This window comes from Dromaius novaehollandiae, chromosome 3, assembly GCF_036370855.1.
Source record: "Dromaius novaehollandiae isolate bDroNov1 chromosome 3, bDroNov1.hap1, whole genome shotgun sequence".
Lineage (NCBI taxonomy): Eukaryota > Metazoa > Chordata > Aves > Casuariiformes > Dromaiidae > Dromaius > Dromaius novaehollandiae.
The window spans coordinates 2,256,538-2,279,347 of NC_088100.1; the positions used below are offsets into that span (position 1 = coordinate 2,256,538).

At 42.4% G+C, this 22,810-nt stretch overlaps 1 protein-coding gene across 1 annotated transcript in view; it reads right to left on the reverse strand.

Annotated features, from left to right (window-relative positions):
* ELP3 (elongator acetyltransferase complex subunit 3) overlaps positions 1-22,810 on the reverse strand; it is an 88,917-nt gene that overhangs the window by 28,363 nt on the left and 37,744 nt on the right. Inside the window, exons 10-11 of the mRNA XM_026102008.2 lie at positions 9,138-9,331; positions 3,385-3,475 (exon numbers count right to left, since the gene is read on the reverse strand). Coding sequence (XP_025957793.1) covers positions 3,385-3,475; positions 9,138-9,331 — 285 coding nt within the window. The remainder of the gene's footprint in view (positions 1-3,384; positions 3,476-9,137; positions 9,332-22,810) is intronic.

A 22,810-nucleotide genomic window follows, 5' to 3' on the forward strand; every position in this document is an offset into this window, starting at 1 on the left:
TTTTTATAGTGGGATTCATTGTAGTAAACAAAGAAATCCTGGGATTCTAGAGTAGATGTACTCTTCTCTGCTTTACAATTTCCTAACTAGCAAACACCACGACAACCAACTATCCACTTTTTGTTAAGAATCCCAGAACCGAGAAAGGACAATGTATTCTAGGATGACGCTTTAAAATTCTGCATCCCAATCTAATGTCCACATATCTCTAGTTCCAGACAGCAGCTGGCAATCACGAAAGCAGCATCCTCTGCCTCCAACAAGCTGCTCAAGGATCACTTCTTTCCAGCAATCACAGCCAAAAGTTGCAGTGTTGCCATGACTGAACCTCATCCCCCAAACACCCTCCTCACCAAGCCATTCCACAAAGATGATGCCAGAGCTAGCGAGCAGGCTGATCTTTACTGGTGAGCCTACACACACCTTATATATTTAAGATTCCTACAAGTCCCTTCCTGGCCTTGGCTTTCTCATCTCCTCTTCCAAGCTCAGAGAAAGGAGGGAAAAGCACATTCATAGTTTACTCGTACAACAGGGAGAATGCCACAGTATCTTACATTTCAAGCTATACTGCAACAGACTGTCTGGTTCCTCGTTCCACCAGCTGCAGTGTTTCTGTCTCGCTAAATTAAAATTGGTAATTATCTGCACAGTAGACTTTTTAAAACTGATTTGGTTCTTCTGAAAGCAATGACTGCCAGCCTGACAGGCCCTTCAAGCCTCAGCTCTGCTCAACCACCGGGCTCACCCCCGACTGCTGTGGATCAGGTACCCCTGCTTCTCCAGCCGATCTCGATCAGGTTCAGATCAAATGATGTGGTTTCAGTATCCGACCCAGGGAAGAATTCACTAGTAGCCCTGAAGGGCCCAGCTGAAAAGGCTGAACTGCAGCATGGAGCTTGTCCCCCTGTCTGGCTTTGAAGTGAAAAGTCAGCAGGAGAGATGGAAGCTTCAGTGGCTGGCAAAGCTGTTGGCCAAATCCTGGCTTGCTGCTGGAGAGAGATTGGGAGGAATGATTTAAGGAAAAGGCTGGGGCATCGGCTTAGGAGAGATTAAGTTGGTATTGAAAGCCCAGCTGGAAGGAAGAGTCAACTCCAGAAGTCTGGAGTTTATTGTCTGATCTGCACTACAACTGCAAGATGCAGCTGAGATGGCAAAACCAGTAAGCAGTTAACAGAGATACCTCTCTGGGCTATATTTAAATGCGAACAATATAGTTGCAGCAGTACAAACCTGTGTGGGGCTATTGGTACACACAGTAGTGAAGCCTTTACTGTCGCTTCTTCATTGTCCTTGGTACCCAATCAACTAGATTAAAAGCTAGCTTGTGTACATCTACCAAAGCTGCAAGTACTGTATTGGCCCAAACCTTTCCTTGTAGTTGTTTCTTTTACCCTCCCCCTGATCAGGATAAAACAAAATCTAACTCACTCATCCAATCCTCACTGACTCTGCAATGTTTAGCACAAAAGCACATGCAGCCACATCCGGGTTCGGCTTGCGTTTCCCTCCTTGTATACCACAGGGCTCATTATAGTCTAGGTTGCCCCATTCCAGCCTCTATCCCATCCCACTGGATGCAGCAATGCCTTAAAACCTCTTTAAGGAAAGATGAGTTAGAAACAGGGTACACTAAATCTTGACACAAACACATGAAACAGCTGTGGTGAGGATCTGGCCTGCCTGAACACCAGGATACCAAAGCAATGAAAGGTCTTTGGAATAGGCCTGTAGCTAGTGGTGTCCCCCAGGGGTCAATACTGGGTCCAGTTACTTACTCCTCAACAGTCTGCATAAAGGGACAGAGAGGTCCCTCAGCAAGTTTGCTGATGATACAACACTGGCAGGAGTGGCTGACACCCCAGAGGGTTTTGCTGCCAGTCAGAGGGACCCTGACAGGCTGGAGAGATGGGTGGAGAGGAACCTCATGAAGTTCAACACAGGCAAGTGCAGGGTCCGGCACCTGGGGAGGAATAACCCCAGGCACCAGTTCAGGCTGGGGGCCGACCTGCTGGAAAACAGTTTAGTAGAGAAGAACCTAGGGGAGGGGTCACTGTAGACAACAAGGTGCCCTTGGGGCAGAGAAGGCCAATGGTATCCTGGGATGCATTAGGAAGAGCATTGCCAGCAGGTCGAGGGAGGTGATCCTTCCCCTCTGCTCAACACTGGTGAGGCCACATCTGGAGAGTTGTGTGGGGCTCCCAGTGCTGGGCTCCCCAAAACAAGAGAAACATGGAGCTACTGGAGCAAGTGCAGCAGAGGGCTGCTAAGGTGATGAAGGAACTGGAGCATCTGGTCATAGGAGGAAAGGCTGAGAGAGCTGGGCCTGTTCAGCCTGCAGAAGAGAAGACTCGGGGGGGATCTCATCAGTGTGTACAAGTATCTGCAGGGAGGGTGCAGAAAGGATGGGGCCACACTCTTCTCAGTGGTGCCCAGCAATAGGACGAGGGGCAACGGGCACAAACTGAAGCACAGGCAGGTCCACCTGAACATGAGGAAAAACTTCTGTACTGGGAGGGTGACTGAGCACTGGAGCAGGTTGCCCAGCGAGGCTGTGGAGTCTCCATCCTTGGAGATATTCAAAAGCCATCTGGAGAGGGTCCTAGGCAAAGCACTCCAGGTGACCCTATTTGAGCAGGGGGTGTTGACTAGATGATCTGCAGGGGCCCTGCCAACCTCAACCATTCTGTGATTCTGTGCAAACAGGGAGCAGTGTCAGGGCAGATTATGTGGGGCACTGTAGCTGCTGACTGTTATAGTGACCTTCCCATAAAATCAAGACTGGGTATGTGTGCCTACTTTTGCGTTCAAAGATAAATGCAATTTCTCCCTCCCCTCCTTCTCTCCACCCCCATGCATATATTTATTTAACCTTAGAAATATCAAGAATATCAAGTCTCATTTGTTTGTGCTGAAATCTCTCCTGGAAGATTTCTCTGGCCTCAGACTAAGAGCTTTCTTCCAATTGTTCAGTCAAATAAGTGCATGCGTGGGAAATAGAGAAAGGAAAGCAGAATTTCTAATAGCGTAAATTAAAAATAAACCTTCCTACTTTCTCTCTGGTTTAAATGGTTTCACTCTGTTAAAAACGTCAACGTCACAAACTAGTTACCAAGTACCTACAGCGGTGGGGGTAAGAGTTCTAAACTGAAAATCAATCAAAAACCTCAAAAAACAGCTTTTTGGAAACATCCTTAAGGTGCTTTTTAGCCATTGATTTTTTTTTTTCTTTTTTTAAAAAAACCTTTGCAGACAGTTTTTTTCAGCAGCAAACCTACCCCCTATATTGTCTTCTGGTCACCATTTTCCTCTCAAAAACAATCAGCTGCTCTGCATAAAGTCATCGAACAGCTGTCTCTCCATATCAGTCGACAAATATTTTACCTGTGTCCCAAGATCCTTCATCCTGGCCAAGGCTAGCTCTCTCAGGTTCCCATGCTCCACTCCAGAGCTGACTAGCGGCATTGGGATATCTCTGCATGTGAAAGGAGAAACAGAAACCTCAAAAAAACTGCATCAGACGACACTAAACTAAAAAGTGCTATTATGGTCACTGAGGCCAAGATCTCATATAGCAGACTGTAGAACTTATCTGAAATACCTTTGTTTCAAGTCATTGGTTGAATAAGAAATAACACAGGCAATATCAACTACAGACAGAAGGAAAATGGAGAGGAAAAAAAGCTACAGAACTCATTTTAGTAAAAAGACTCAAGACAAAACTAGGCTTTTACAACCCTGAGAGGTAGGTTATAATTTTGCTCTCAATTTTTCACTTGGGAAGCTGAAAAAAGGATCATCCAATCTAGCCTGTGCCTAGCCTAGGACACTAGGTCACAGTATCTGCTGCGGGAGACCAGCAATTGGGAACCAGACCACATCTTTCTGCTGTGTCTGAGTTGAATGCCCATCAGGGAAAATTCACCAGAATTAAAACATTTTTTAACTGGGAATCTAACTGCTTAAAAGTCTTGTTTAAGAAATGATTTGCAGCCAAGCCCAGACATAAAATCTAGGGCCTTCCTGTGGGAATAGGAATCGGTGAGTGTGCAAACGGTAAGATGTCTTCCTTCAGTTCTCCAAGACAGGTACTAAAAAGAAATTTGAAAGCAAAACCAGATTTGGCCTCTCCAGTGCCTTCCGCGGCAGCCAATTTGTCTCACTAGACATAATGTAAGCCGGACACCATCTCTAGGAAAACAGGACTTATCCATCTGAATTGAATGGAAAAAGAAGCATGAGGATTACTGTGACATTTCAATCCACAGTCACATTCTACCTAACGCTGTATTATATACAGTAACTCCAATGATTCCCTCTCTTCTGGTCCAGACTCTACCCCGGTACCTCTGATAACCCACTAGACCCCTGGATATAAGAGTTGGCAACAGAGAAGGCATAACGGCATGTGAGCTATGTACAGTGGAAAGCCCAAGTTGGCCATGAGAATAAAGTAGGAATTATAACTAGTGTTGGAGCAGTTACCTATAACTAGACACAGGTAATCTTCAAAAGCAAGAAAACACCACTTATAAAACTCTAGAGTATTTTAAAATGAAAAACACTCTAAAAAGACACAGATAAACCTACTCAAGTACTATATAATCCAAAAACACTCAGATTTTCTACAGGGAAATAAGAACTATACAAGTGTGAAAGATACTTAGTACAACGTAGAACAATTTGGTCTCAAAATGCAGTTCACATACTTCCTTTGATGAGTATTCCTCCTTTTTCTTCATCTCTACAAGCATCCAGCAGAGTAAAGAACAGAGTATCACCAAAAAACATACAGAGAACTGGATGGTTCAGGGAATTGGTAATGTAATTAGCTTAATCCATCTTTGTTCAGTAGTGATTGAAAGTCATCACCATCGAGCAGCTGTCTGATGACCTCTATAAAATGTATTAATTCAGATCTATTCAGTTCCTTGAGGACTTGTGTTCACATCACGGTCACCGTTAACCATTACTATTCTGGGCAAGAGCCGTATACAAGGGAATGGTCTGAAAGGCTCCTGCAGACCTGATCCTTCTGCTGTTTCACTCTTGTGAAGGCCTGAGACACTGGCAGGGGGCATGAAAAGGAGTTTTTCTTTACTGTTTAGAATGAAAATAAATACTCCAGATTCCAGGACTCTCCTCCTATTTCAGCATCAAATACAGTCCAATTTCAGTATAAAACTTTTGCCAACATAAGGCTGGGTCCTGGGGGACTTATAGTTTACTTATTTTCCTCCTGCTTTCCTTGACCTTCTTTCTCTAAAGCTGAAGGGTCTAGGAAAGCTTCCCCACCTCTTACACTTAGACAACAAAAAGCTGAGGCAAAATACAATTAGCTAACCAGTTCATTTATCCAGTGGATTTCTCTGGGTAAATAAGACACTGCAGAGCCAACACAACATACCTCAAAGAGCTTCAATTAGAGGAAATGAGCACTTCACATCGTGACTAAAGGACACACTGGAGGAGAACAGCATTTTCATCAGGGCATGTTAGATCTACAGTGATAATCTAACCAAATGCCTTTCTTCTAATTATGGAACAACTCCAGAAAGTCAGGCTGCATGTATTTCCCCTAAAGGGACACACATGAAGCGCACTGACATCTTCCAGTAGTAAGTCTTTAGCAAAATCCAGAGTCATCTAAGAAACAGTAAATAAACTACTGCAATTAAATGAAAGATTACAAGGTATAGTAATTTGAGCCTCTCATCTGCTGACTAGGGAACAATCTAAAACAAAACATGTATGTGAAAAATAAGCTTTTTAAGAAAAAGAAAGCAAGGAAGAATTTTTCTATCCGCACTTCAGATTAGGGCAGAATATGTAAATAAATACCCTATGTATATCATGGGTACACACAATAAACGTGTATTCTGAAGAACTGAAAGAAAACATTGCACTAGTGATTTCAGGACTTGTTAAAATGCTAAATAAATTCAGGCTAAATCAAGGATTTGGGATTAAATCATGTCCTTATTAAACTTAATGTGCTATATGCCAGGACCTTCAACAGGGCATATTTAATCTTCCATTTTTCAAACATTTTGTGTTAGCACTTGTGAAGCAGTTGATTAATGCCCATGGTAGAAACCAAAAGACCTTGATTCTACCCTTGCCTTTGAGTTGTTAGATGATCTCAGTTGACTAAGGCGCTTTACTTCTCCATGCCTGTGTCCCCCCATCAGTAAAGTAAAATTAACATTCACATAAAACACTGAGATCCACAAGAGGAAAGGTGTCACGCTCTCTGGCATTACTGCTGTCATTTCACACCTTCTCACACACCAAAGCACTTAGGTGCACATCGGGTTCACAAACATTCAGGTTAAACAGAGTCTTAAGCATCTCAGACAATCATGAAGTATCCACGAAGACATTCTCTTCCAACCAGCCATTAGCATAACATCCTCGCGATCATTTTGTACATATTTAACCTGGTTTTCTAAAGCAGAAAGGCTTCTGCATTGTTCTGTCAGTGATACCTCTTCCACGCTCACCCAACTCCTTAAACCGATAATTTTGAACATATGTGATGGGTTACAAAAATGTTGAGTCCTTACGCTTCCCGAAAACCTGGCAATAGAGAAGAGAGATCCCAAACAGCAATCCTAATAAGGAAAAGCATGGCTGGCTTGGCCTTTGACCAGTGTTCTGATTGCTAGAAAACCTGCATGCATGCATCAAGTGGCCTGTCGGTATGCGGAAAGCTCAGAACACGCTGCCTTCTGGGGCAAAAGCTGAATCTGAAAGGATTTTGGAAACAGAGCATGAAATGCAAGGTGTGGAGGGTGCTGTGGAAGCAGGCAGAGTAAGATAGAAAGGGCCTGGGGAGGTGGCAGTGGAGAGCAATGAGGGACTGGGAAAAAATTGCTATCCTCAGCGAAGCAGTGCTGGGAACACAGGACAAACATTTTAGAAGTCAGGCTTTGTTCATTATTCTGCTACAGAATAACACAATGATCCTGAAGGCAATTTAGATCAAAGTAATAGCTTTTGCACTTTGCACTAGAGGTGTCAAAATCTGTAATCACCAAGAACAAATTTCAGATAACATGAGCCAGTCAGCAAGAAAACAATTATTCCACTGGAACATAACTGCCAACTGGATGACAGCTGGATGGAGGCCTCTGCTGCTGACAGAAGAAATCCCAGTCCAAAAACACCCAGCACATGAGGCAAAGCACTGCAAATGAGAGTTTTCCAGGTCTGCGTTCCTTAGGAGAAGACCCACTAGGCTCCAAACTCACAGTCCTGTAAAATGAACAGCTTTATTTTTGGATACAATGCTATGCCAATAACATCATGAACAAATGTACCATTGTGTCTATACTGGAATTCATCAGGAAAAGGACAAGAGTTTTGCCTTTGAAAATGCTTCTACAAGTGACATGAAAAGCCTGTGGGAATATCAAGTAACTATATCCTGTAGGATGTTTTTTACCTTCTTTATCAAGATCACATTTCCTCTTTTCAGAATTCAGCTGCAGCTACCAGTTTCTCAAAGGAACAAAGAACTGAAGCAGGGATCTCCCGGTCTCTGAATCTGCGTCTTCGTTACTACAGACTGCTGGATCACAATCACATTCATAAATCTACTCAAGCTTCACCCTAGTAACACTTTGGTTCTCTTCCTCTTCGGTAAATTTGGAAAGGTGCTCCAGAATCTCATTCTTACGACATACAGAAAACTCCTAGCTTCCTGCCTCATTTTACACAAGATTACTTTGTATTTTCTTGTTTTGTGCCCAAATCAATTTTTTTTTATTTCTTAAAAGGTTATTTTTCTGATTTATTTGCAGAGACCATCTATGTTCACATCTAACCTTCAGACAAAAAGACAGATGCTCCTCCACGCAGATTCCCACAGAAGTTCACTTTCCTGAAGATGCAGAGTATTTCAGATAAGGTCTTACCAAAGCCTTTGTATAGCTGCATTAATACTTCCCTCTCTAAAAAAGTTATCTTGAATGAAATGTTTTTCACAGCTGCATTCACCAGTGGCTCATTTACCATGCGACAGACTGACTCCAGAAACTTTCTGCTGTTTTCTCCTGATCTTCCAGTTGCAGCAGAACCCGCTCAACGTTTGACCTCAAACTTCAACAACTAAATCTCATCCCATCTCTATCACCACCAGATCCCTCTCGTAAATCATCTCTCTTTAAAAGATGCCTCCCAGCTTTGCGTCATCAGCAAGGTTTCCTCACTGCCCTACTACTTTTTGTGTCTCTGTAAATAAACAAAATTTTGGTAACATTAGTTTTTAAATGGATGTTTGAGAAACTCCATTAATAATCCTTTTCAAAGCCACTCCAGTGTTTCTTGTCTTGAGCCACTTTCTTCTCTACTAGGTTTCTCTCCATTGTATTTCTGATATGGCACAAAACCAAATGCCTTACGGAAGTCCAGACAGGTGGGATTTAATGCATAAGGCTTTCTCATTCTGTATGCTCTCGGAGAGCTATGCATTGGCACCGTTTCCAGCTCGTGTAGCTGGAAATCCACCGAATATTGTCTGCACATACAAAAATGGGTAACTACGGCATAGCCTCCCTTCCTAAAATCAGACAGATGTAGGAGATGACAGAAGAAAAAGGATCCAAGAAAGGCTCCACATTGAAAATACAGAGCTCAAATGCAAGTACTACCTAGCTCTCTGGAAGGTGGGGTTCTAGATGGGATTAACGGCACTACTATAGTGCATTTATGAAAACCCTGCAACATCCATGGGGAAGGACAGGAAGACTCTATAGATGGTGGGGGGAAAATCAAATGCCTCACAATTCTTGCAATAAATATAGGAAACTTAATCCGCAGCCTAGCAGCAATTATTCATCAACATCATACTACCTGTTCCACATCATATGTTTTAGTCTGACAAGCAGCGCAGGCAGGGCCTCCAGAAATTTTGAAGTATATATGGGTGCACGAGAGAGGCAGTTCAGTTTAAGTACCTTCTCGTTTTACTTGGCCTTTCCCACAGTCAGACAGAAGCAGTTTTAAAAATCTTTAGTGCATTAATGATTAGGACTAGAAAATAATAAAAGACTGAGTCACATCTTGCTGTAATTAAAGTAACAACCCCTCCCAGTGCAATAAATCAATATACAAGGCCCACCAAAGAACATTACCTCTGAACGCGGTACACACGTGTCCATGGTGGGACGAGAGCCAGGATCCTCGCCACCAGATCCACAAGAGTGCTGGGAGGGTAGCTCTTGTATCTTCCAGTCTTCCAGAGCTCATACAGACCAGTGCCACGGATCACTAGCGTTGGATAGAGTTTCATTCCATCTGGGCGAAAGGCAGGATTCTCAAAAAACTCCTGGAAAACAGAACAAAAACTTAAGTCAGAGAGTAACAAGCTAGATTTCCTGGGGCTTTAATGGCCCCCAGCTAAGCAAAAAAAACCCAACAAAACAGACTGCAAGACAGATTTTGTAAAACACAATTGGAACTGCAATTTAAGAATTACTGGCTTAAACTGAGTTTCCAATATTTATCAGTTTACAACATTTTCAGAAATAAAAGATTATATTCCAGACTTAGGGCGAAAGCCACTGAAGAAAATAAACATGTGACTGTTATAAGTCAGATCTGTGCATTACTGCTATCTTTCAGCATGAATTCAATAGATTCAGAGATACTGCACCATTTATTGTAACAGACTTTACCCAGAATTAGAACAACAGAAATGAGTGTACTTATCTTCAATCTCAACAGACCACATTTAGAGATTAATTAATGTGTCTGGGACACATCATTTGAATAGCAATGGAGAAAAACAGATTTATTCTACAATGATGTTCTGAACAATCCTGGAGAATGGAAGGACAAGCTGCATCTCCTACTTACTCTCCAACTAAATACCAATACAGAACTACAAACTGAACACCACTAGCTCATACTACATAACAACTGCACTGTTTTTTTCATATTAAATTTCAGTAACAATGATTAAAATCACTTACAAAAATGAATAAAAAACCCAGCAGCACCCTGCACCAAGTAACCATTAAATCCACTTAAGCGATGACACAGCCATCATTTTAACAGTGTCCAGGGGCAAATCTAATACTGGATTGCACTAACGTGCGCTTGAAATCCACACCTTGACCCGTCTCCAGTACGGTATGCTCACAGCAGTAAAGAAATGCAAATTCGCTATGCCAAGTTAACAGTTGGGGACTGGGTCTCCCCGGTTGCTGTGCTACCTTTGGCGCTTAACTGTTCTGTGATTTTGTGAAGTGCTGGTGAGGTTGGCAGGACCTCTGGAGATCATCTAGTCAAACCCCCTCTCTGATCAAGCAAGGTCACCTAGAGCACTTTGCCCAGGACCATGTCCAGATGGCTTCTGAATATCTCCAAGGATGGAGACTCCACAGCCTCTCTGGGCAACCTGCTCCAGCGCTGAGTCACCCTCACAGCTATGCTGCTTCTGATCAAATCTGAAAGTTTGTGCAGAAAGTGCAAGACCCACGATCTCCACCCTTAGCCTCCAGGTGTGTTATCTAACTCGTTTCTTCTCACAGAGTATCCAAGACGCAAGAGCACAAACTGTTCCAGGCAGGTGAGACACTGTGTGTATGTCCCATTAAGCTGCACTATCCATGAAGTAAATGGTTTAAAAAGAAGTGGGTCAGAAACAGATGACTCTGGACCTCAGTGTCAACGCACTCGCTCTGGAAGGTATGTAGATACAATAGAGAAAAAAAGATTGGTCTCCTGCTTTTCTCAGGACCGTATGCACTCTATAAATACACTTCATCACCGTGCTCGACACCACGAGGTGAGAAAACACGCGTATCTTGCCAGCTCTGTGAACCAAGGCAAGGGCATAAGCACCTTCCTTGGAGACCCTCTGGGCTGGCTCATGCTGCCGTGCCGCAGGCAGCCCAAGACATGACGTCTCCCTCCCCAGTCTGTGCCACCCGCCACGTGGGCCCTGCGCTACCCTTTGTGCCAGCTCTGATTCCCAATGGACTCTTGACCAAGACGATTCACCTCGCTAATGTGGGAGAACGCAACATGCATTTTGGGGAGATCGATTTTCTTTTGTTCTGCACTTGGATCAGGTCATGGAGGAAGGAGTCTATCAAGTACCAGAGGTGGAGCCAAGTCAGAAAGGGGATCTGCCCCCATCGGAGAGCAGTGGGCTACTATGCCTGTCAATGCACCTTTGGGAAGCGTGTGTCCTCCCCGCTGCCCCAAGGGTTATTTGACATTACAGGTAAAGCAATGCCCTGGCTGGCGGCAAAGGCAGACGTGCTCTGTGCTTGGCTGACCACCCTTACCGCTTCTTCTGTGCTGGCTCTAGCATGTTTCTGACCCTCAAAAGGCAAAGAAGAAAAATCACTGGATTCATTTTCAAGCCAGCCAACTGAAGCAGGTGTGTTATCCAAAGCCACACAGCACATTAGGTAGAACAGAGGCAGCGATTAATTCAGAATAGCGATGTCCTGGAACAACCCAAAGGGACCGACTTCCATCCTTTGTAGGTGGTTAGAAGTGCTCTACTGTAAAAGAAAGCAAATATGAAGGAAGGAGCAGGAGAACCTCTACAGAGAGGAGCTCTGTAGCCCAGGAGCACTGAAGATGGGAAAGACCTGAAGGTAAGAACACAATGACACTTCTACAGTGAGATACAGGAAGGTAAATACACCAATCCAGCAAGGAAAAAAAGCCTCCTATCTCCAGTAAGGTTATGTATTAATATTCACAACAATACCGAAGTGAATGCAAAAGCATGTGTGATTCACCAGTCAGAATATTTAAACATTCACTCATTTACATTGCAGATTAAAGGCAAACGCATCAACACAGCACTAGTTAAAAACATCCAGCAGGCAGAGGCAAGGTCGAAAGTTAAGGTTTCTAATCACACCATGAGTTTTGCTACTTCACACACATTGCATATTTTATGTCATATATTAAGCTAGCTGATAACGCTACTTCGTATTTCAGTTACGCTGGTATTAAAAACGTAACAGCTTTTTGCATTTATGTCTAAAACTATTTCTCAGAACGTTGCTCAAGTTTAATTATTTAAAAAAAAAGAAAAAAACCTTAAAAATACAACAAGACTATCTTCTTTTTTTCCTGAACCCCTTTTTTCAGTGGAAAAGCATGGCGTTACGCCAAGGCAGGTCTGTGACAAACTTTAAAGCTTTTCTTTAAATCCCCATATTTAAAAGCTTAATCAAACCTGTTTACAAATGAAAAATGGGCAAGTCTCTTCCAAAATAAAGGAATACAAAATGCAAACACATTCAAAGCTTCAGCAGGAATGCCAGCCTTTTTAAGGTGTCTAATTTAAAAAAAAAAAAAAGAAAGAAAGAAAGAAAGAAAGAAAAAAGGTGTCTTCAAATGATAAAAACGTTCAGAACAGCTCACTGCCAGAAAAAAACTCAATCCTTAAAACAACATTTGTTCCAGAGACCACCACTGAAAGTATCTCCAGAGTCAACAGGAGGCTTTCCGTCGATTCTAATAAGCACTCGATCAGGACTTAAATCAACATCTGCTAATGCACTCTGAAGTAAGAAGTTAAAGAAGACCTAGGGAAAAAGGACCTCTGCGTATTTCCAGTTTTTTTCAAATCACTTGAGGATGCGGCACAGTGCTCTTGCACGCATGAATATTCCAAATGGAAACACACAACTTCAAAGCTACTAAACCAATTTTCTTTGAACTTGAAGTTTTCGCCCCTCTAGCTAAAGACTAAGCCAAGCACAGTTTAACACTTCTTGTATAATAAAGATGGATGCTAGAGTAAAATTCTTAATTTGTGCATGTAGAGGATGGGCAGGGTCCATGAGATCTTCACGGTGGTTTAATAAAAAAAAAAGTGGCCAACTCTGCTGAAACTTTTAAGTGATCTGGAAGTTCATAAACATGGACCTCTTTATGCCCTTAAATAATGTTTCTCCCATCCTTGCCCAATTTATGCAGTATTAGAGAAAAGCTGAGTACTCTTTCGTTGCAAATAATATAATGAGTAACCAGAAAGTCCTGGAATTCAAAATCTTTTGGCTCCATCAGAGTTCCAACAAACCTATTTTACTCACAGGAACAGCTGCTCTTTGAATTACAAAAAATGAATCCTAATAAGATCCCATCAGTACATATTCTGTCTACAAGGTTATACAAGTTAGCCACTAACATGTTTTATGAGAATAGTAATTGATTTTACTAGCATATGCCTTTGTTGTAGAAGTTCCCTGTTATTAAAGCTAATGGCATCTATAGGATCCATTCATCCACCACCTCATAAACTCCCTGCCACTATGAATAATCAGGGTCTAGTGGGTGTAAAATTAGTCATTTAGATGCCAAGAAGCCACCGATTTTTCCATCAATGCAGATGCATCGAAGTGGATGATGGAATCCTTTTGTCCAAGTCCTATAATTGCTTTGAGTCTTAAAAACTACATGACATTATTATTATTGCCCAACAAAGCAGACATCGGTTAAGAAACAAAAGTCAACGTAACAGTAACATGAAGCAAAAAAAGATGAGAGAGAAATAACAGAACATAAGAAGAGATGCAAACTACAGAGGAAGCCATGAATACCTTCATAGCTGTTTTGCAACAACCTTTTTAAGTAGAAAATCCGTTAGTCATCCACGTATCTGTTCACAGTTGCAACAGAAAGATCAAACGATTTTGGATCATAATCAGACTATGCAGTGGTTTGGTCCTCCTTTTTAGTTCTGGCACAGCGCAAACCAGCCAGTATTAAAAAGATCCCACATTTCAGTTCTGATTCAGTTTTGCTGGTCAGTTCCAGTACGGGGCGGGGGGGGAATAGAAACCGGTTTTAAAGTGCCCCAAAAGCCACATTTCTGCCCCTCGCTCCAAAAACAGAGAAATACATTTTGTGGGATTCCACCTGTGGTTTTTTCTAACAGAACAGAGAATCCGCTGCGATCTTTAATCCTCCTGCTCTCAAGATGTTCAATAGTTCTAGGAGATATCAGTTATAGGATAAGTGCAGCAATTTTTAAGCTATTTACTAAAATGTCAGGATTTATTAAAAATAAAGGTCATCAAAATCCAGCTTTGAGTGACCGTCCAGCAGAAAAGAGTAGCTGCTCAGTCCAATTCCACAAACGTACTTGAATAGGTCCATTTATTCAGTTACCTGCATTAAACAGATGATTAAACTCATGTCCAACTACATTAAGACGAACAATATCTTAACTCTCCATATTAAAGCATCCCTTATCTCTTCCAGCTGTATTATTTATAACCACAAATGCGGTTAATACTTGAAAGCTACAATGCTGAATGACACTTCCAACTCTCCAGGGAATGAACAATCACTTAGTGATTTAATTATAGGCATTAATAGAAGCTTGTGGCTCAATAATGTGGTTCCGTTCCAACTTTAAATTTGCATTTCCCCCTCTTCCTTGCAAATAGTAGTCTAATTAAATGTAGTGATAGGATCTGCATTCACTAATACTTACAATGGCCTACAGACTGATTACCATAGACCTTATGCTGCCTTTTTACAGCATGCTGGAACAGCCTTCGATTACACACGTTGTCAAGCACCGGTTGTCACCTGGGAAGGAGGGAAACGCAGTGCCAGCAGCAAGCTGAGGCACCGTCATTTTTAAGCCACTTAACATCAATATCTTTTAATTGTGTAATTTTAGACCTCCTATCAAGACTTACTAGAATATAAGATTAGCTATAAGTTTCACCTGACACTTATTTTTAAATATATGTAATTAAAATAAAACCAACTGAAACATTTTCCTAATACAATCTTGGGAATTTGCAAAGTTGCTTTGGGTTCATGTACAAGTGATGCATTGGAATTACTCATGGCAAATACAATTTCAGAGGTAAACTGCCAAAGCTTTTTTATTTTTTCTTCTCCCCTTTTTTCTTTTTAAACCAAAACACAGCAATGCTAGGGTTCTAGCAGGCACCAAGGGATCCTCAGCAACCACAGATGATCAGAGCTTTGGCTTCACTCATTTTCTCTTGAGATTTCTGCTCTATACTAGAAAGTCACTAAGTCTCCACGTCTTGAGCGCAAATTAACTCCAAATAAAGCTAATTATCTTCTGCATTTTCCAAGATGACAAAAAGCTCACATTTCCTCACTAGAGCCATCACCCCTGAAGACTCGCCTCCGCGGCATGGGTGCACAGCAAGGCTGTGCAGCACTCTCTGATGGGTGATCCGCTCGCGTGAAGGATTGAAGAGCAAAAGGATGAGCCAAGACCCGCTTCCCCAGGAAACTCTACGGTTTGCCCAGTATTTTTAATATGCAATCTACTGACCACAATCTACTCCCAAAGCAGAAGTGTGCAAAAGGGGGATGAGAAGAGGGAAGAACTTAATTCTGGATCACCAGGGAGAAGTGTTACCTGTCCTCGAACAGCAATGTTTACTGTCCATCCCAATGTTCTCTGGAGACGCTCCACACCGCAACTAATAAATCCTGCCGCTGTATCAGCGATGGCTGATGCACACACAGTCAACACGGCGACATTTTTAATTAGGCTCCTTTGAAACGCAGGTTACAATATATATGGCATCATGAATCTCTATAAAAATGATTCAAAGGCAGCCTTGGCGCTGACACAAATCAAGTCACTTTTGCTTAATGCCTGCGCTCACGACAAAATCTCCTGCAGATCTGATCATGAGGCGAAAGGTATCTAAAGCAGAGGACCCAAATTTCCAGCTCTCCTGAGACCACTTACACAGCATTCTGCAACCAAGAGAGGAAAGACCACTTTGCAGCAGGCTGTTAAAACGTTCCTGACTATTGACAGCTACCTAATAAAATCCATCTGTCAAGCTGTCAAATTCCACCATGTAGTATATGATTATGGAAGCTACTAAACCAAGAAAACTGCACCACAAAACCCAACTTTTCTGCCACAAGAGGTTTGTTCATTCTATGACTATGATTAACATCTGTTCTCAGACCAGCTGCCCACAAATTTCTTCAACACTAGTATATATTGATGTGTGGAAAAACAGCACATCCAAGATTGTAGCACAGTAGCGAACAGTAGCTGGAACAGAAAAGTTTGTTTTCTGCTTTAGTTTGCTAGTCTTTAAATTCCTAAAAGAACTGGCTCAAAATACAAGAGAAGCTTATCAGTAGCACATCCCCGAGGGCCTCAATCCATCATACTGAGTAACTCAAATTAGCAAGAACATATATTTTCGGTTGCTACTTAATAATCTGTGTTTACTTTAGGATGTTCTATAATGCATCACATGTTGATTTTGAATGCCAAATAGGAAAAGTAGATTTGCCTGCTAATATCCTGAGTGAACATCATGAAGGATCTTGTAATTCCCTCTTCAAGGTTCAGAAAGCTGTTATTGCCTCCTCCCTTCCCCGACAGTCCCCAAAACATTAAATCCAGATGCCAAAGGGAACTTTTCCAGAAGTGCCTTACAACACAAGTGACTCCTCGTAATAGTCGCTCATAATATCACATCAGGCATGGGAACAAACTGCTCTCAGCGTAAAGGAAAACAAACTAATTCGCAGGAGCAGAAAAGTTAGCCCACGGACGCAAAGCAGTCTTCAACAAGTTATTTACCAAGGCTGTGCACCTCTCAGTTTCATAAATGCCACGTCCAATTCTACACCTGCTATAATAAGGAAACTGCTGCTGCCAGAGGAAGAGGGAACATGCTTAATTTACTCCCATCCCACACCTCTGACGGTTGCTTTTTACTCCGGGACTGTTAGGACCTGTATGTGGCCTCCTGTCTAACACCCTGTTGGGTAGATGCTCTCTTCGCCAAGTCTGCACAGAACTTACCCAAGGAGATCCTAGTCCGTGACAGTCCCAGGCACTGCTGTAATACAACTCAATAACGAGAAGAGCCATTTAACATTTGGAAGAGGCCGTGGGCATCAGCAGCATGACCTTGGAGCGTGGTTTCGACCCCTGAACGCAGCATCTATCAGAGCAGCCGACAACCCTCTCCAGATTGTGCTCAGTGCACCAAGCAGTCCCATCTGCTTAGTCCTGCAGGTGCTCCAAGTGAGTCTACATTTATTACGCAGCTTTGGGAGAAACCCATGAGAATACCTCAATCAATTCACTGTGAAGTTTCACCTTCACTTTTACCAAACACAGAGCTCTGGTCTTTGTGTTTCTGAGGGGGTCAGCTATCCCCAAGGGCCAAGGACAGGAAATACAGCATTTTTTACTGTCATAAGTCAGTACACAGGTTTTGCAATACAAATCACTTTAAATAATGTCTTTGCCTTAAAAAACATTGAAATCAACAACTCTGTAATGCTTTTGATAACCTTATCCTCCTTCACCCGACCTCTGCTCTCCATAAGGAGCATAACACAGTCATTTGCTCTCTCCCACCCCACTCTGCCCTGCAAAAGCTTCTCTGAGTTATGTTCACAGCAAAAACATTATGCCTTTCCAGTACTCTTAAAAAAGGAAGAGAGAGAGTGAGCGCTATTTAAGTCCTTGAGGTTTTAGTTTGGACTTTGTGGTTTACCCAACCTGATGGCAAGCATTAAGTTGTGCTGCTGAGTTGTGGTTAAAATACATATTTCACCACAATTCAGCAGCACAACTTACTGCTGCTCTGTTTTCCTGAATACTTAGCAAATTTGCACTCTCTATCCAAGGCACATCCTTTATCCCCTTGCTCCTTTACATACTTGGCTTTATGTTCCCAGACATATGTCTATTATTGACTTCAGCAGCAAGGGGCCCGAGTGAAACACCCCCAGAAAACCCTCCTCTGAATGCTGGCTTGCAAACCACCGCGGGAACAGAGAGAGCAACTGTGCAATTCCATGCAATCCACAGTTGTCTGGAGGCTGTTAAACACAAAAATGATATTTTAGCTCTGGCAGAAAAAGGGTCTCAACTGTACCTTTATATTTAGCAGAAGCCTTTTTTTGAATGGGAGGCTATTTAAAGACCATGTTTGTTATTATCGTACCTTTCACGGTTGGCGTGCTGGAGGAAGTTTTGCATGCAGACAAAATACTAATTCAAAAGAGACAAAGGAGACAATCCCAGACCCGTAACAAGTGCAGTTTTTCTGTAGAGCCTTGCAATTCATCATGCCCACACTAAAGGTATAGCGATATGTATCGCTTCCATACTGCGAAACGCAACGTAGCGAGGATCACGTTGCCACTGGAGCCCTCATCCTTTGCCTTTTCTGGTTTAAACCGTGACATCCCACCCATGCTACAGATGGATCCCCAGCTCACACAAAAGCTAAGGGACCAAGTATACCTGTATTCTTCAACTGATTCAGCTGTCCTCTTCCTGCACATCGGTAGTTTCAATACACAATTCCTTTCTCAGGCTGCACATATCCAAAGACAGAACAGCCGGATCTGCTTTATAGGACACATATCCAGAGCTGCAGCAAACACCCAGCAAGCAAGTAAAAGTTCCTTCCCCACAAGCACTGGCGAGGGAGAGCAGCTTTGTGCACACAATCCGACCATCTGCAGACGTGGGCACACACCAGGCCTTTATCTACATATTTTATCCACAGAAATATGAGCGCAATTATCTGTGAAAACAGTTTCTAGAAATAGCCTGTTCCTTACTACCGGGATTCTCATTAACATAAAAATTACCACGGCATTGGCCATAGTTCATGAAACTATAATTATTTCCAAAACGAAGAGCTCTTTAGCGCTACCATTTACTAAGTCTCCATGAAAAGCTCTAGAAACTGTTTCTGAAGGGCTGATCATTAAACACCAGCTAATCTGTTTCGGGGAATGTGCCCATGAAAAACAGGCAAGGAATTTTCAGAGCGAACACTAGCTACCTGCCAACGATGGCGTTCCAAGGAGACGTCTAGCAGGAATTGAAAGGCAAATCATTTAACCCACTAAACATTTCAGAGATGTATTTAAAAAACATAGATAATTGCCTTCCCAAAAGAGTAAAAATCAATGTAGATCAGCAGTTTAACCATCATTTATTACAGCTATTAACAGCTCTTGATAGAGCTGTAATATATTAGTTTCATTATGAATTTCAGCTCCTTAATAAAAATGAAATCCCTCAGGAAAACTAACTCTGTATTTACAGCTAGAGGTGAAGCAACAGCATTTAAAGTTTTGCAACAACATCAAATACATGTCAGTGAGAAAGGACAGGTGAATTATGCATTGCATTACTCGGATGTTATTTCTCTCTCTCTCATGGCCAACACACTAAAGAGGGCAGTAGCCCTCTCTGCTTAAGCTTGGATCATGTGCTTTTACCCTCACCTCTATTTCTATGTGACCTCAGATGGACAGAGTAAAGTCATGGGACCTCTCCATGGACCTCCTCATGGATCTGCTCATACTAATGACCAAGCTGGCCACCAGAAACGCCAGAAGGTTGAAGCTTGAGTGGAGAATCAGCTTCTCAGCAACAGGGGGACTATTTCATGCTTCTGGGCAGCATCCAACTCCCTGCATGCCTTCTGAGCTGGAAGAATCTGCTGGTGGCACACTACGACATCTCCCTCAGATGCCTCCCACACTAGAAACCTCTAGCCTCCTAACCTCCTCCCTGCTCCCTTTTCATTTGCTGTCTCCCAGACTTATTCCATCTACACCCTTTTGGGAAGGGTCTTTGAAGCTGCTCGAGATGGGTTTACAGTCATCCCTCCTGGAGGACCAAGAGGAACAGCAGCAGTAAATCATGCTTAGAGAAAAGACTGCAGAAGAAATAAAATAGGCAAACACAGCAATACCTTCTCCATTAATAAATGTTACTTGCTTAGTAACATTTATACTAGAACAGATATAGTTTGTTGATTGTGCTATTGCTACTTAGTGGCTCTGCAGAAACAGAACAAGGAATTAGCAATAGCACCCTGGGAATTCTTTAGCCTCCTAATGCTTTTGCTTAAATCCTGAAGTTCTGCTTGGTAGCCCTGTTGGCAAGTGTGATTCATGAATCCTCCCAACCATTTACCCCTAGAGTCACCTCATCCCTCTCGTGCTCCAGCAGCAGAGCTGAGTGTTTATCGCGTTCCACAGAATGAGGTGTCTGCTCTGGTAACAATTCCATTATCCCCGCTGAGTCCTTGATTTATTCTAGCTATTATTCTAATTATTTTCTCGGACCACCTGCTAGGTGAGGCACTGCGAATCGGTCTTATCTGTTGTGCTTGCATTTGCCGACAACAAGCAGCAGCGTGTGCACATGCATGTCTACGTGTGCGCTTATGTATGTGTACTACCTGATATTCCTGGCACAACGACTTGGGTGGTGGGAGGAAGCAGAGCATGGTCCCTCCTACAGCGTTTTCCCATATTTGGAACAGGATTAAAAGGCCTGAAGTAGAAAGGAAATCCTCGGAGACTATAAAAAGAATCAATAGTAATGGGAAAGAGGGACATAGCAGGGGGAGGGAAGAGCGGGGAAGTGCAACATAGCTGGGACACAGAACTTGCATATCTATTCTGATCAAAAAACTGTGGCAATCTCCACCAGGAAGATGGACAAAGAGCCAGTAACCTGCCACATACTGTAGAAGAGAGTATAGACACAGAAAGAAATACATACCTAACATATTGACTCCTCTCAATAAATTTTAACTTAAATAATACAATGATTAATAATTAAACATTAAACTCTCCATGAAAACTGTTGCTATATGTACATTCAACTTTGAAAATCTAGGTAAGCTTGCAAAAGAGTGACTGATGGGTGTCCTAACTGCTGGATGGAAGTAGTAGGAAACGCTAAAAAAATCAATAGGTCATAAGGGACAGAAGTGTTGTTATTCTTGCAAACATAATTACCTGCTCAATTTGAGGAAGCACATAGTATTTTTAGTACTCAATAGGCACAATCATCAAGTTATTACCTTCCTAGAAGTCTTTATATTTAATTTATCAATCGGTAATGAAGGCAAGATGCTTAGACCTCTTCTAAAGTCATCTTAGTTCCTTTTTGTCATATCTTCTCCCAGTCTGAAAAGTATGTGGCTAGAAAGAAGTTCAGTGTCACAACCAATAAATGTATTTTCTCGAAACTCATTTAGAATTACCCCAAAAGCAAAAATCTACCAGGATCCTTTATAAGACACAGGTGTCTGTTCCAAAAAGTTAGCGGTATCTTACAGAGAGATTTTCCATTTTTGTGAACTAGAAGAATACAGAATCACGAAGTGCATAAAACAGCACTGCTTCCGCTAATGAACGGCTCCGTACTGTTGCAGGAACACAACAGATGCTCACCACTTGGTTCCTCTCTTTGCACTCTCGTTATTTTTATGCAATATAAGCGTTTAATATTTACCAGGATGGAATACCATTTATATGGCACGACATATAAATAAGTTGGGTTTTTTTGCTGTTCTTTTTTGTTGTTTTTACGACATATAAATAAGTTGTTTTTAACATCTCCGAACAATGATATAGAAATTTAAGGCAGGAAACAGAGAATGTAGTATCTAGCTGAAGCCTCAGGAAAAAAGGAATTACTGTTTTCTGCGTACTTCTATTACGTTCACCAGCACAGGGGGCTGAAAAAAAATAAGGGTCATTTTTAACCAGCTCCATTCTCTCCCATCTAAGACAAAGAAGAGTTTTCAAAAATAAATTATAAAGCATTTAAGATAGGACAAGAGAGGCAGGAGAGAAGGGAAAAGGAAGAGGACAGCAGTGCCTTGTTTACCATTCCATCTCCAAACACGTCACAGTGATCCACAACCTCGCCGCTCGCATTGCCTGCGGCGCCGTTTTCTGAAAAGCACAGCCATCACTTACCCTGGCGTCGACTCGGCAGCTGCCTCTTGCGCCCAGGTCTGTCTTCACATGCTGCCTTGTCTCAGAGCCCAGGAGGGACTCTGCTCCCCTCTCTAACACAGGCCTTTTTGATTCCTTCTTCTCTCCTTTCCCACACTTCCTTCTCTTTAAAACAACACAGGTACCATTCTTCTCTCCTCCATGGTGTGATCCATCACCTCTTCCCCACCACCGTGCCCTTCCGAGTCCCATTTCTCTTCCTCACTCTGCAGCATTCGCATTAACTTCTTGAAGGCTCCACATCGATTACTCATCCTCCAACTCCTTATCTGTGTGTTTACTGGCATCAAATCTTAATTTGATCTGTGAATCCAGCTTGAAGTTTCTTAACTCATCAACATGGCCATCACTTGAGCTAGTCTTCAGCCATCAACCTCTCTTTACTCTTGAATTCCCCTCTTAAACTATCATCTGTTTTTCTTTTCCCACTGCTTAATCATTTCTCCTTCCTAGCCCTCCATGCAGCCCTTTGGCCAATTCCAGCCCAAAATGCTCATCTGATCTTAACCCCTCCTTTTTCTCCACCGAAAGGCACATTAATTCTCTCCAGGCCTCATTCTCATCTACTGTCAATTTTCCTATCCTTCCCATCACAAAGAGCAAATTCCCTCCTGCAATGTCCCAGAGCTGCCACACTGTCAGCACTGGTTTTCCCAGCTCCTAAAGCTGGGACACTTCTCTCGCAGAAATATTCTAGACAGGCTGACTTTTCCTACTCCATTTTTGTCTTTGTTTCTACGCTAAAGTCTATTTTCCCAGATTTTGTCTAGCTCCCAGGCTTGCAAAATTCCAGCATTTCACCGCATTTTTGTCTCCCCTTTTGAAGAATCTTCCATTTCTGCAAAACCTGTCATCACTAAATGGACAAAATACAGCACGGCATTAGCTTCCCCCTAACAAGTAAGAAAAGTCTCTTGCATACAGAAGCTGGAGGCAGTTCAGCATCACTTGAAGTTACAGCTTTTAAACAGACTGCTAGAAGACATCTTCTAGAGCCCTC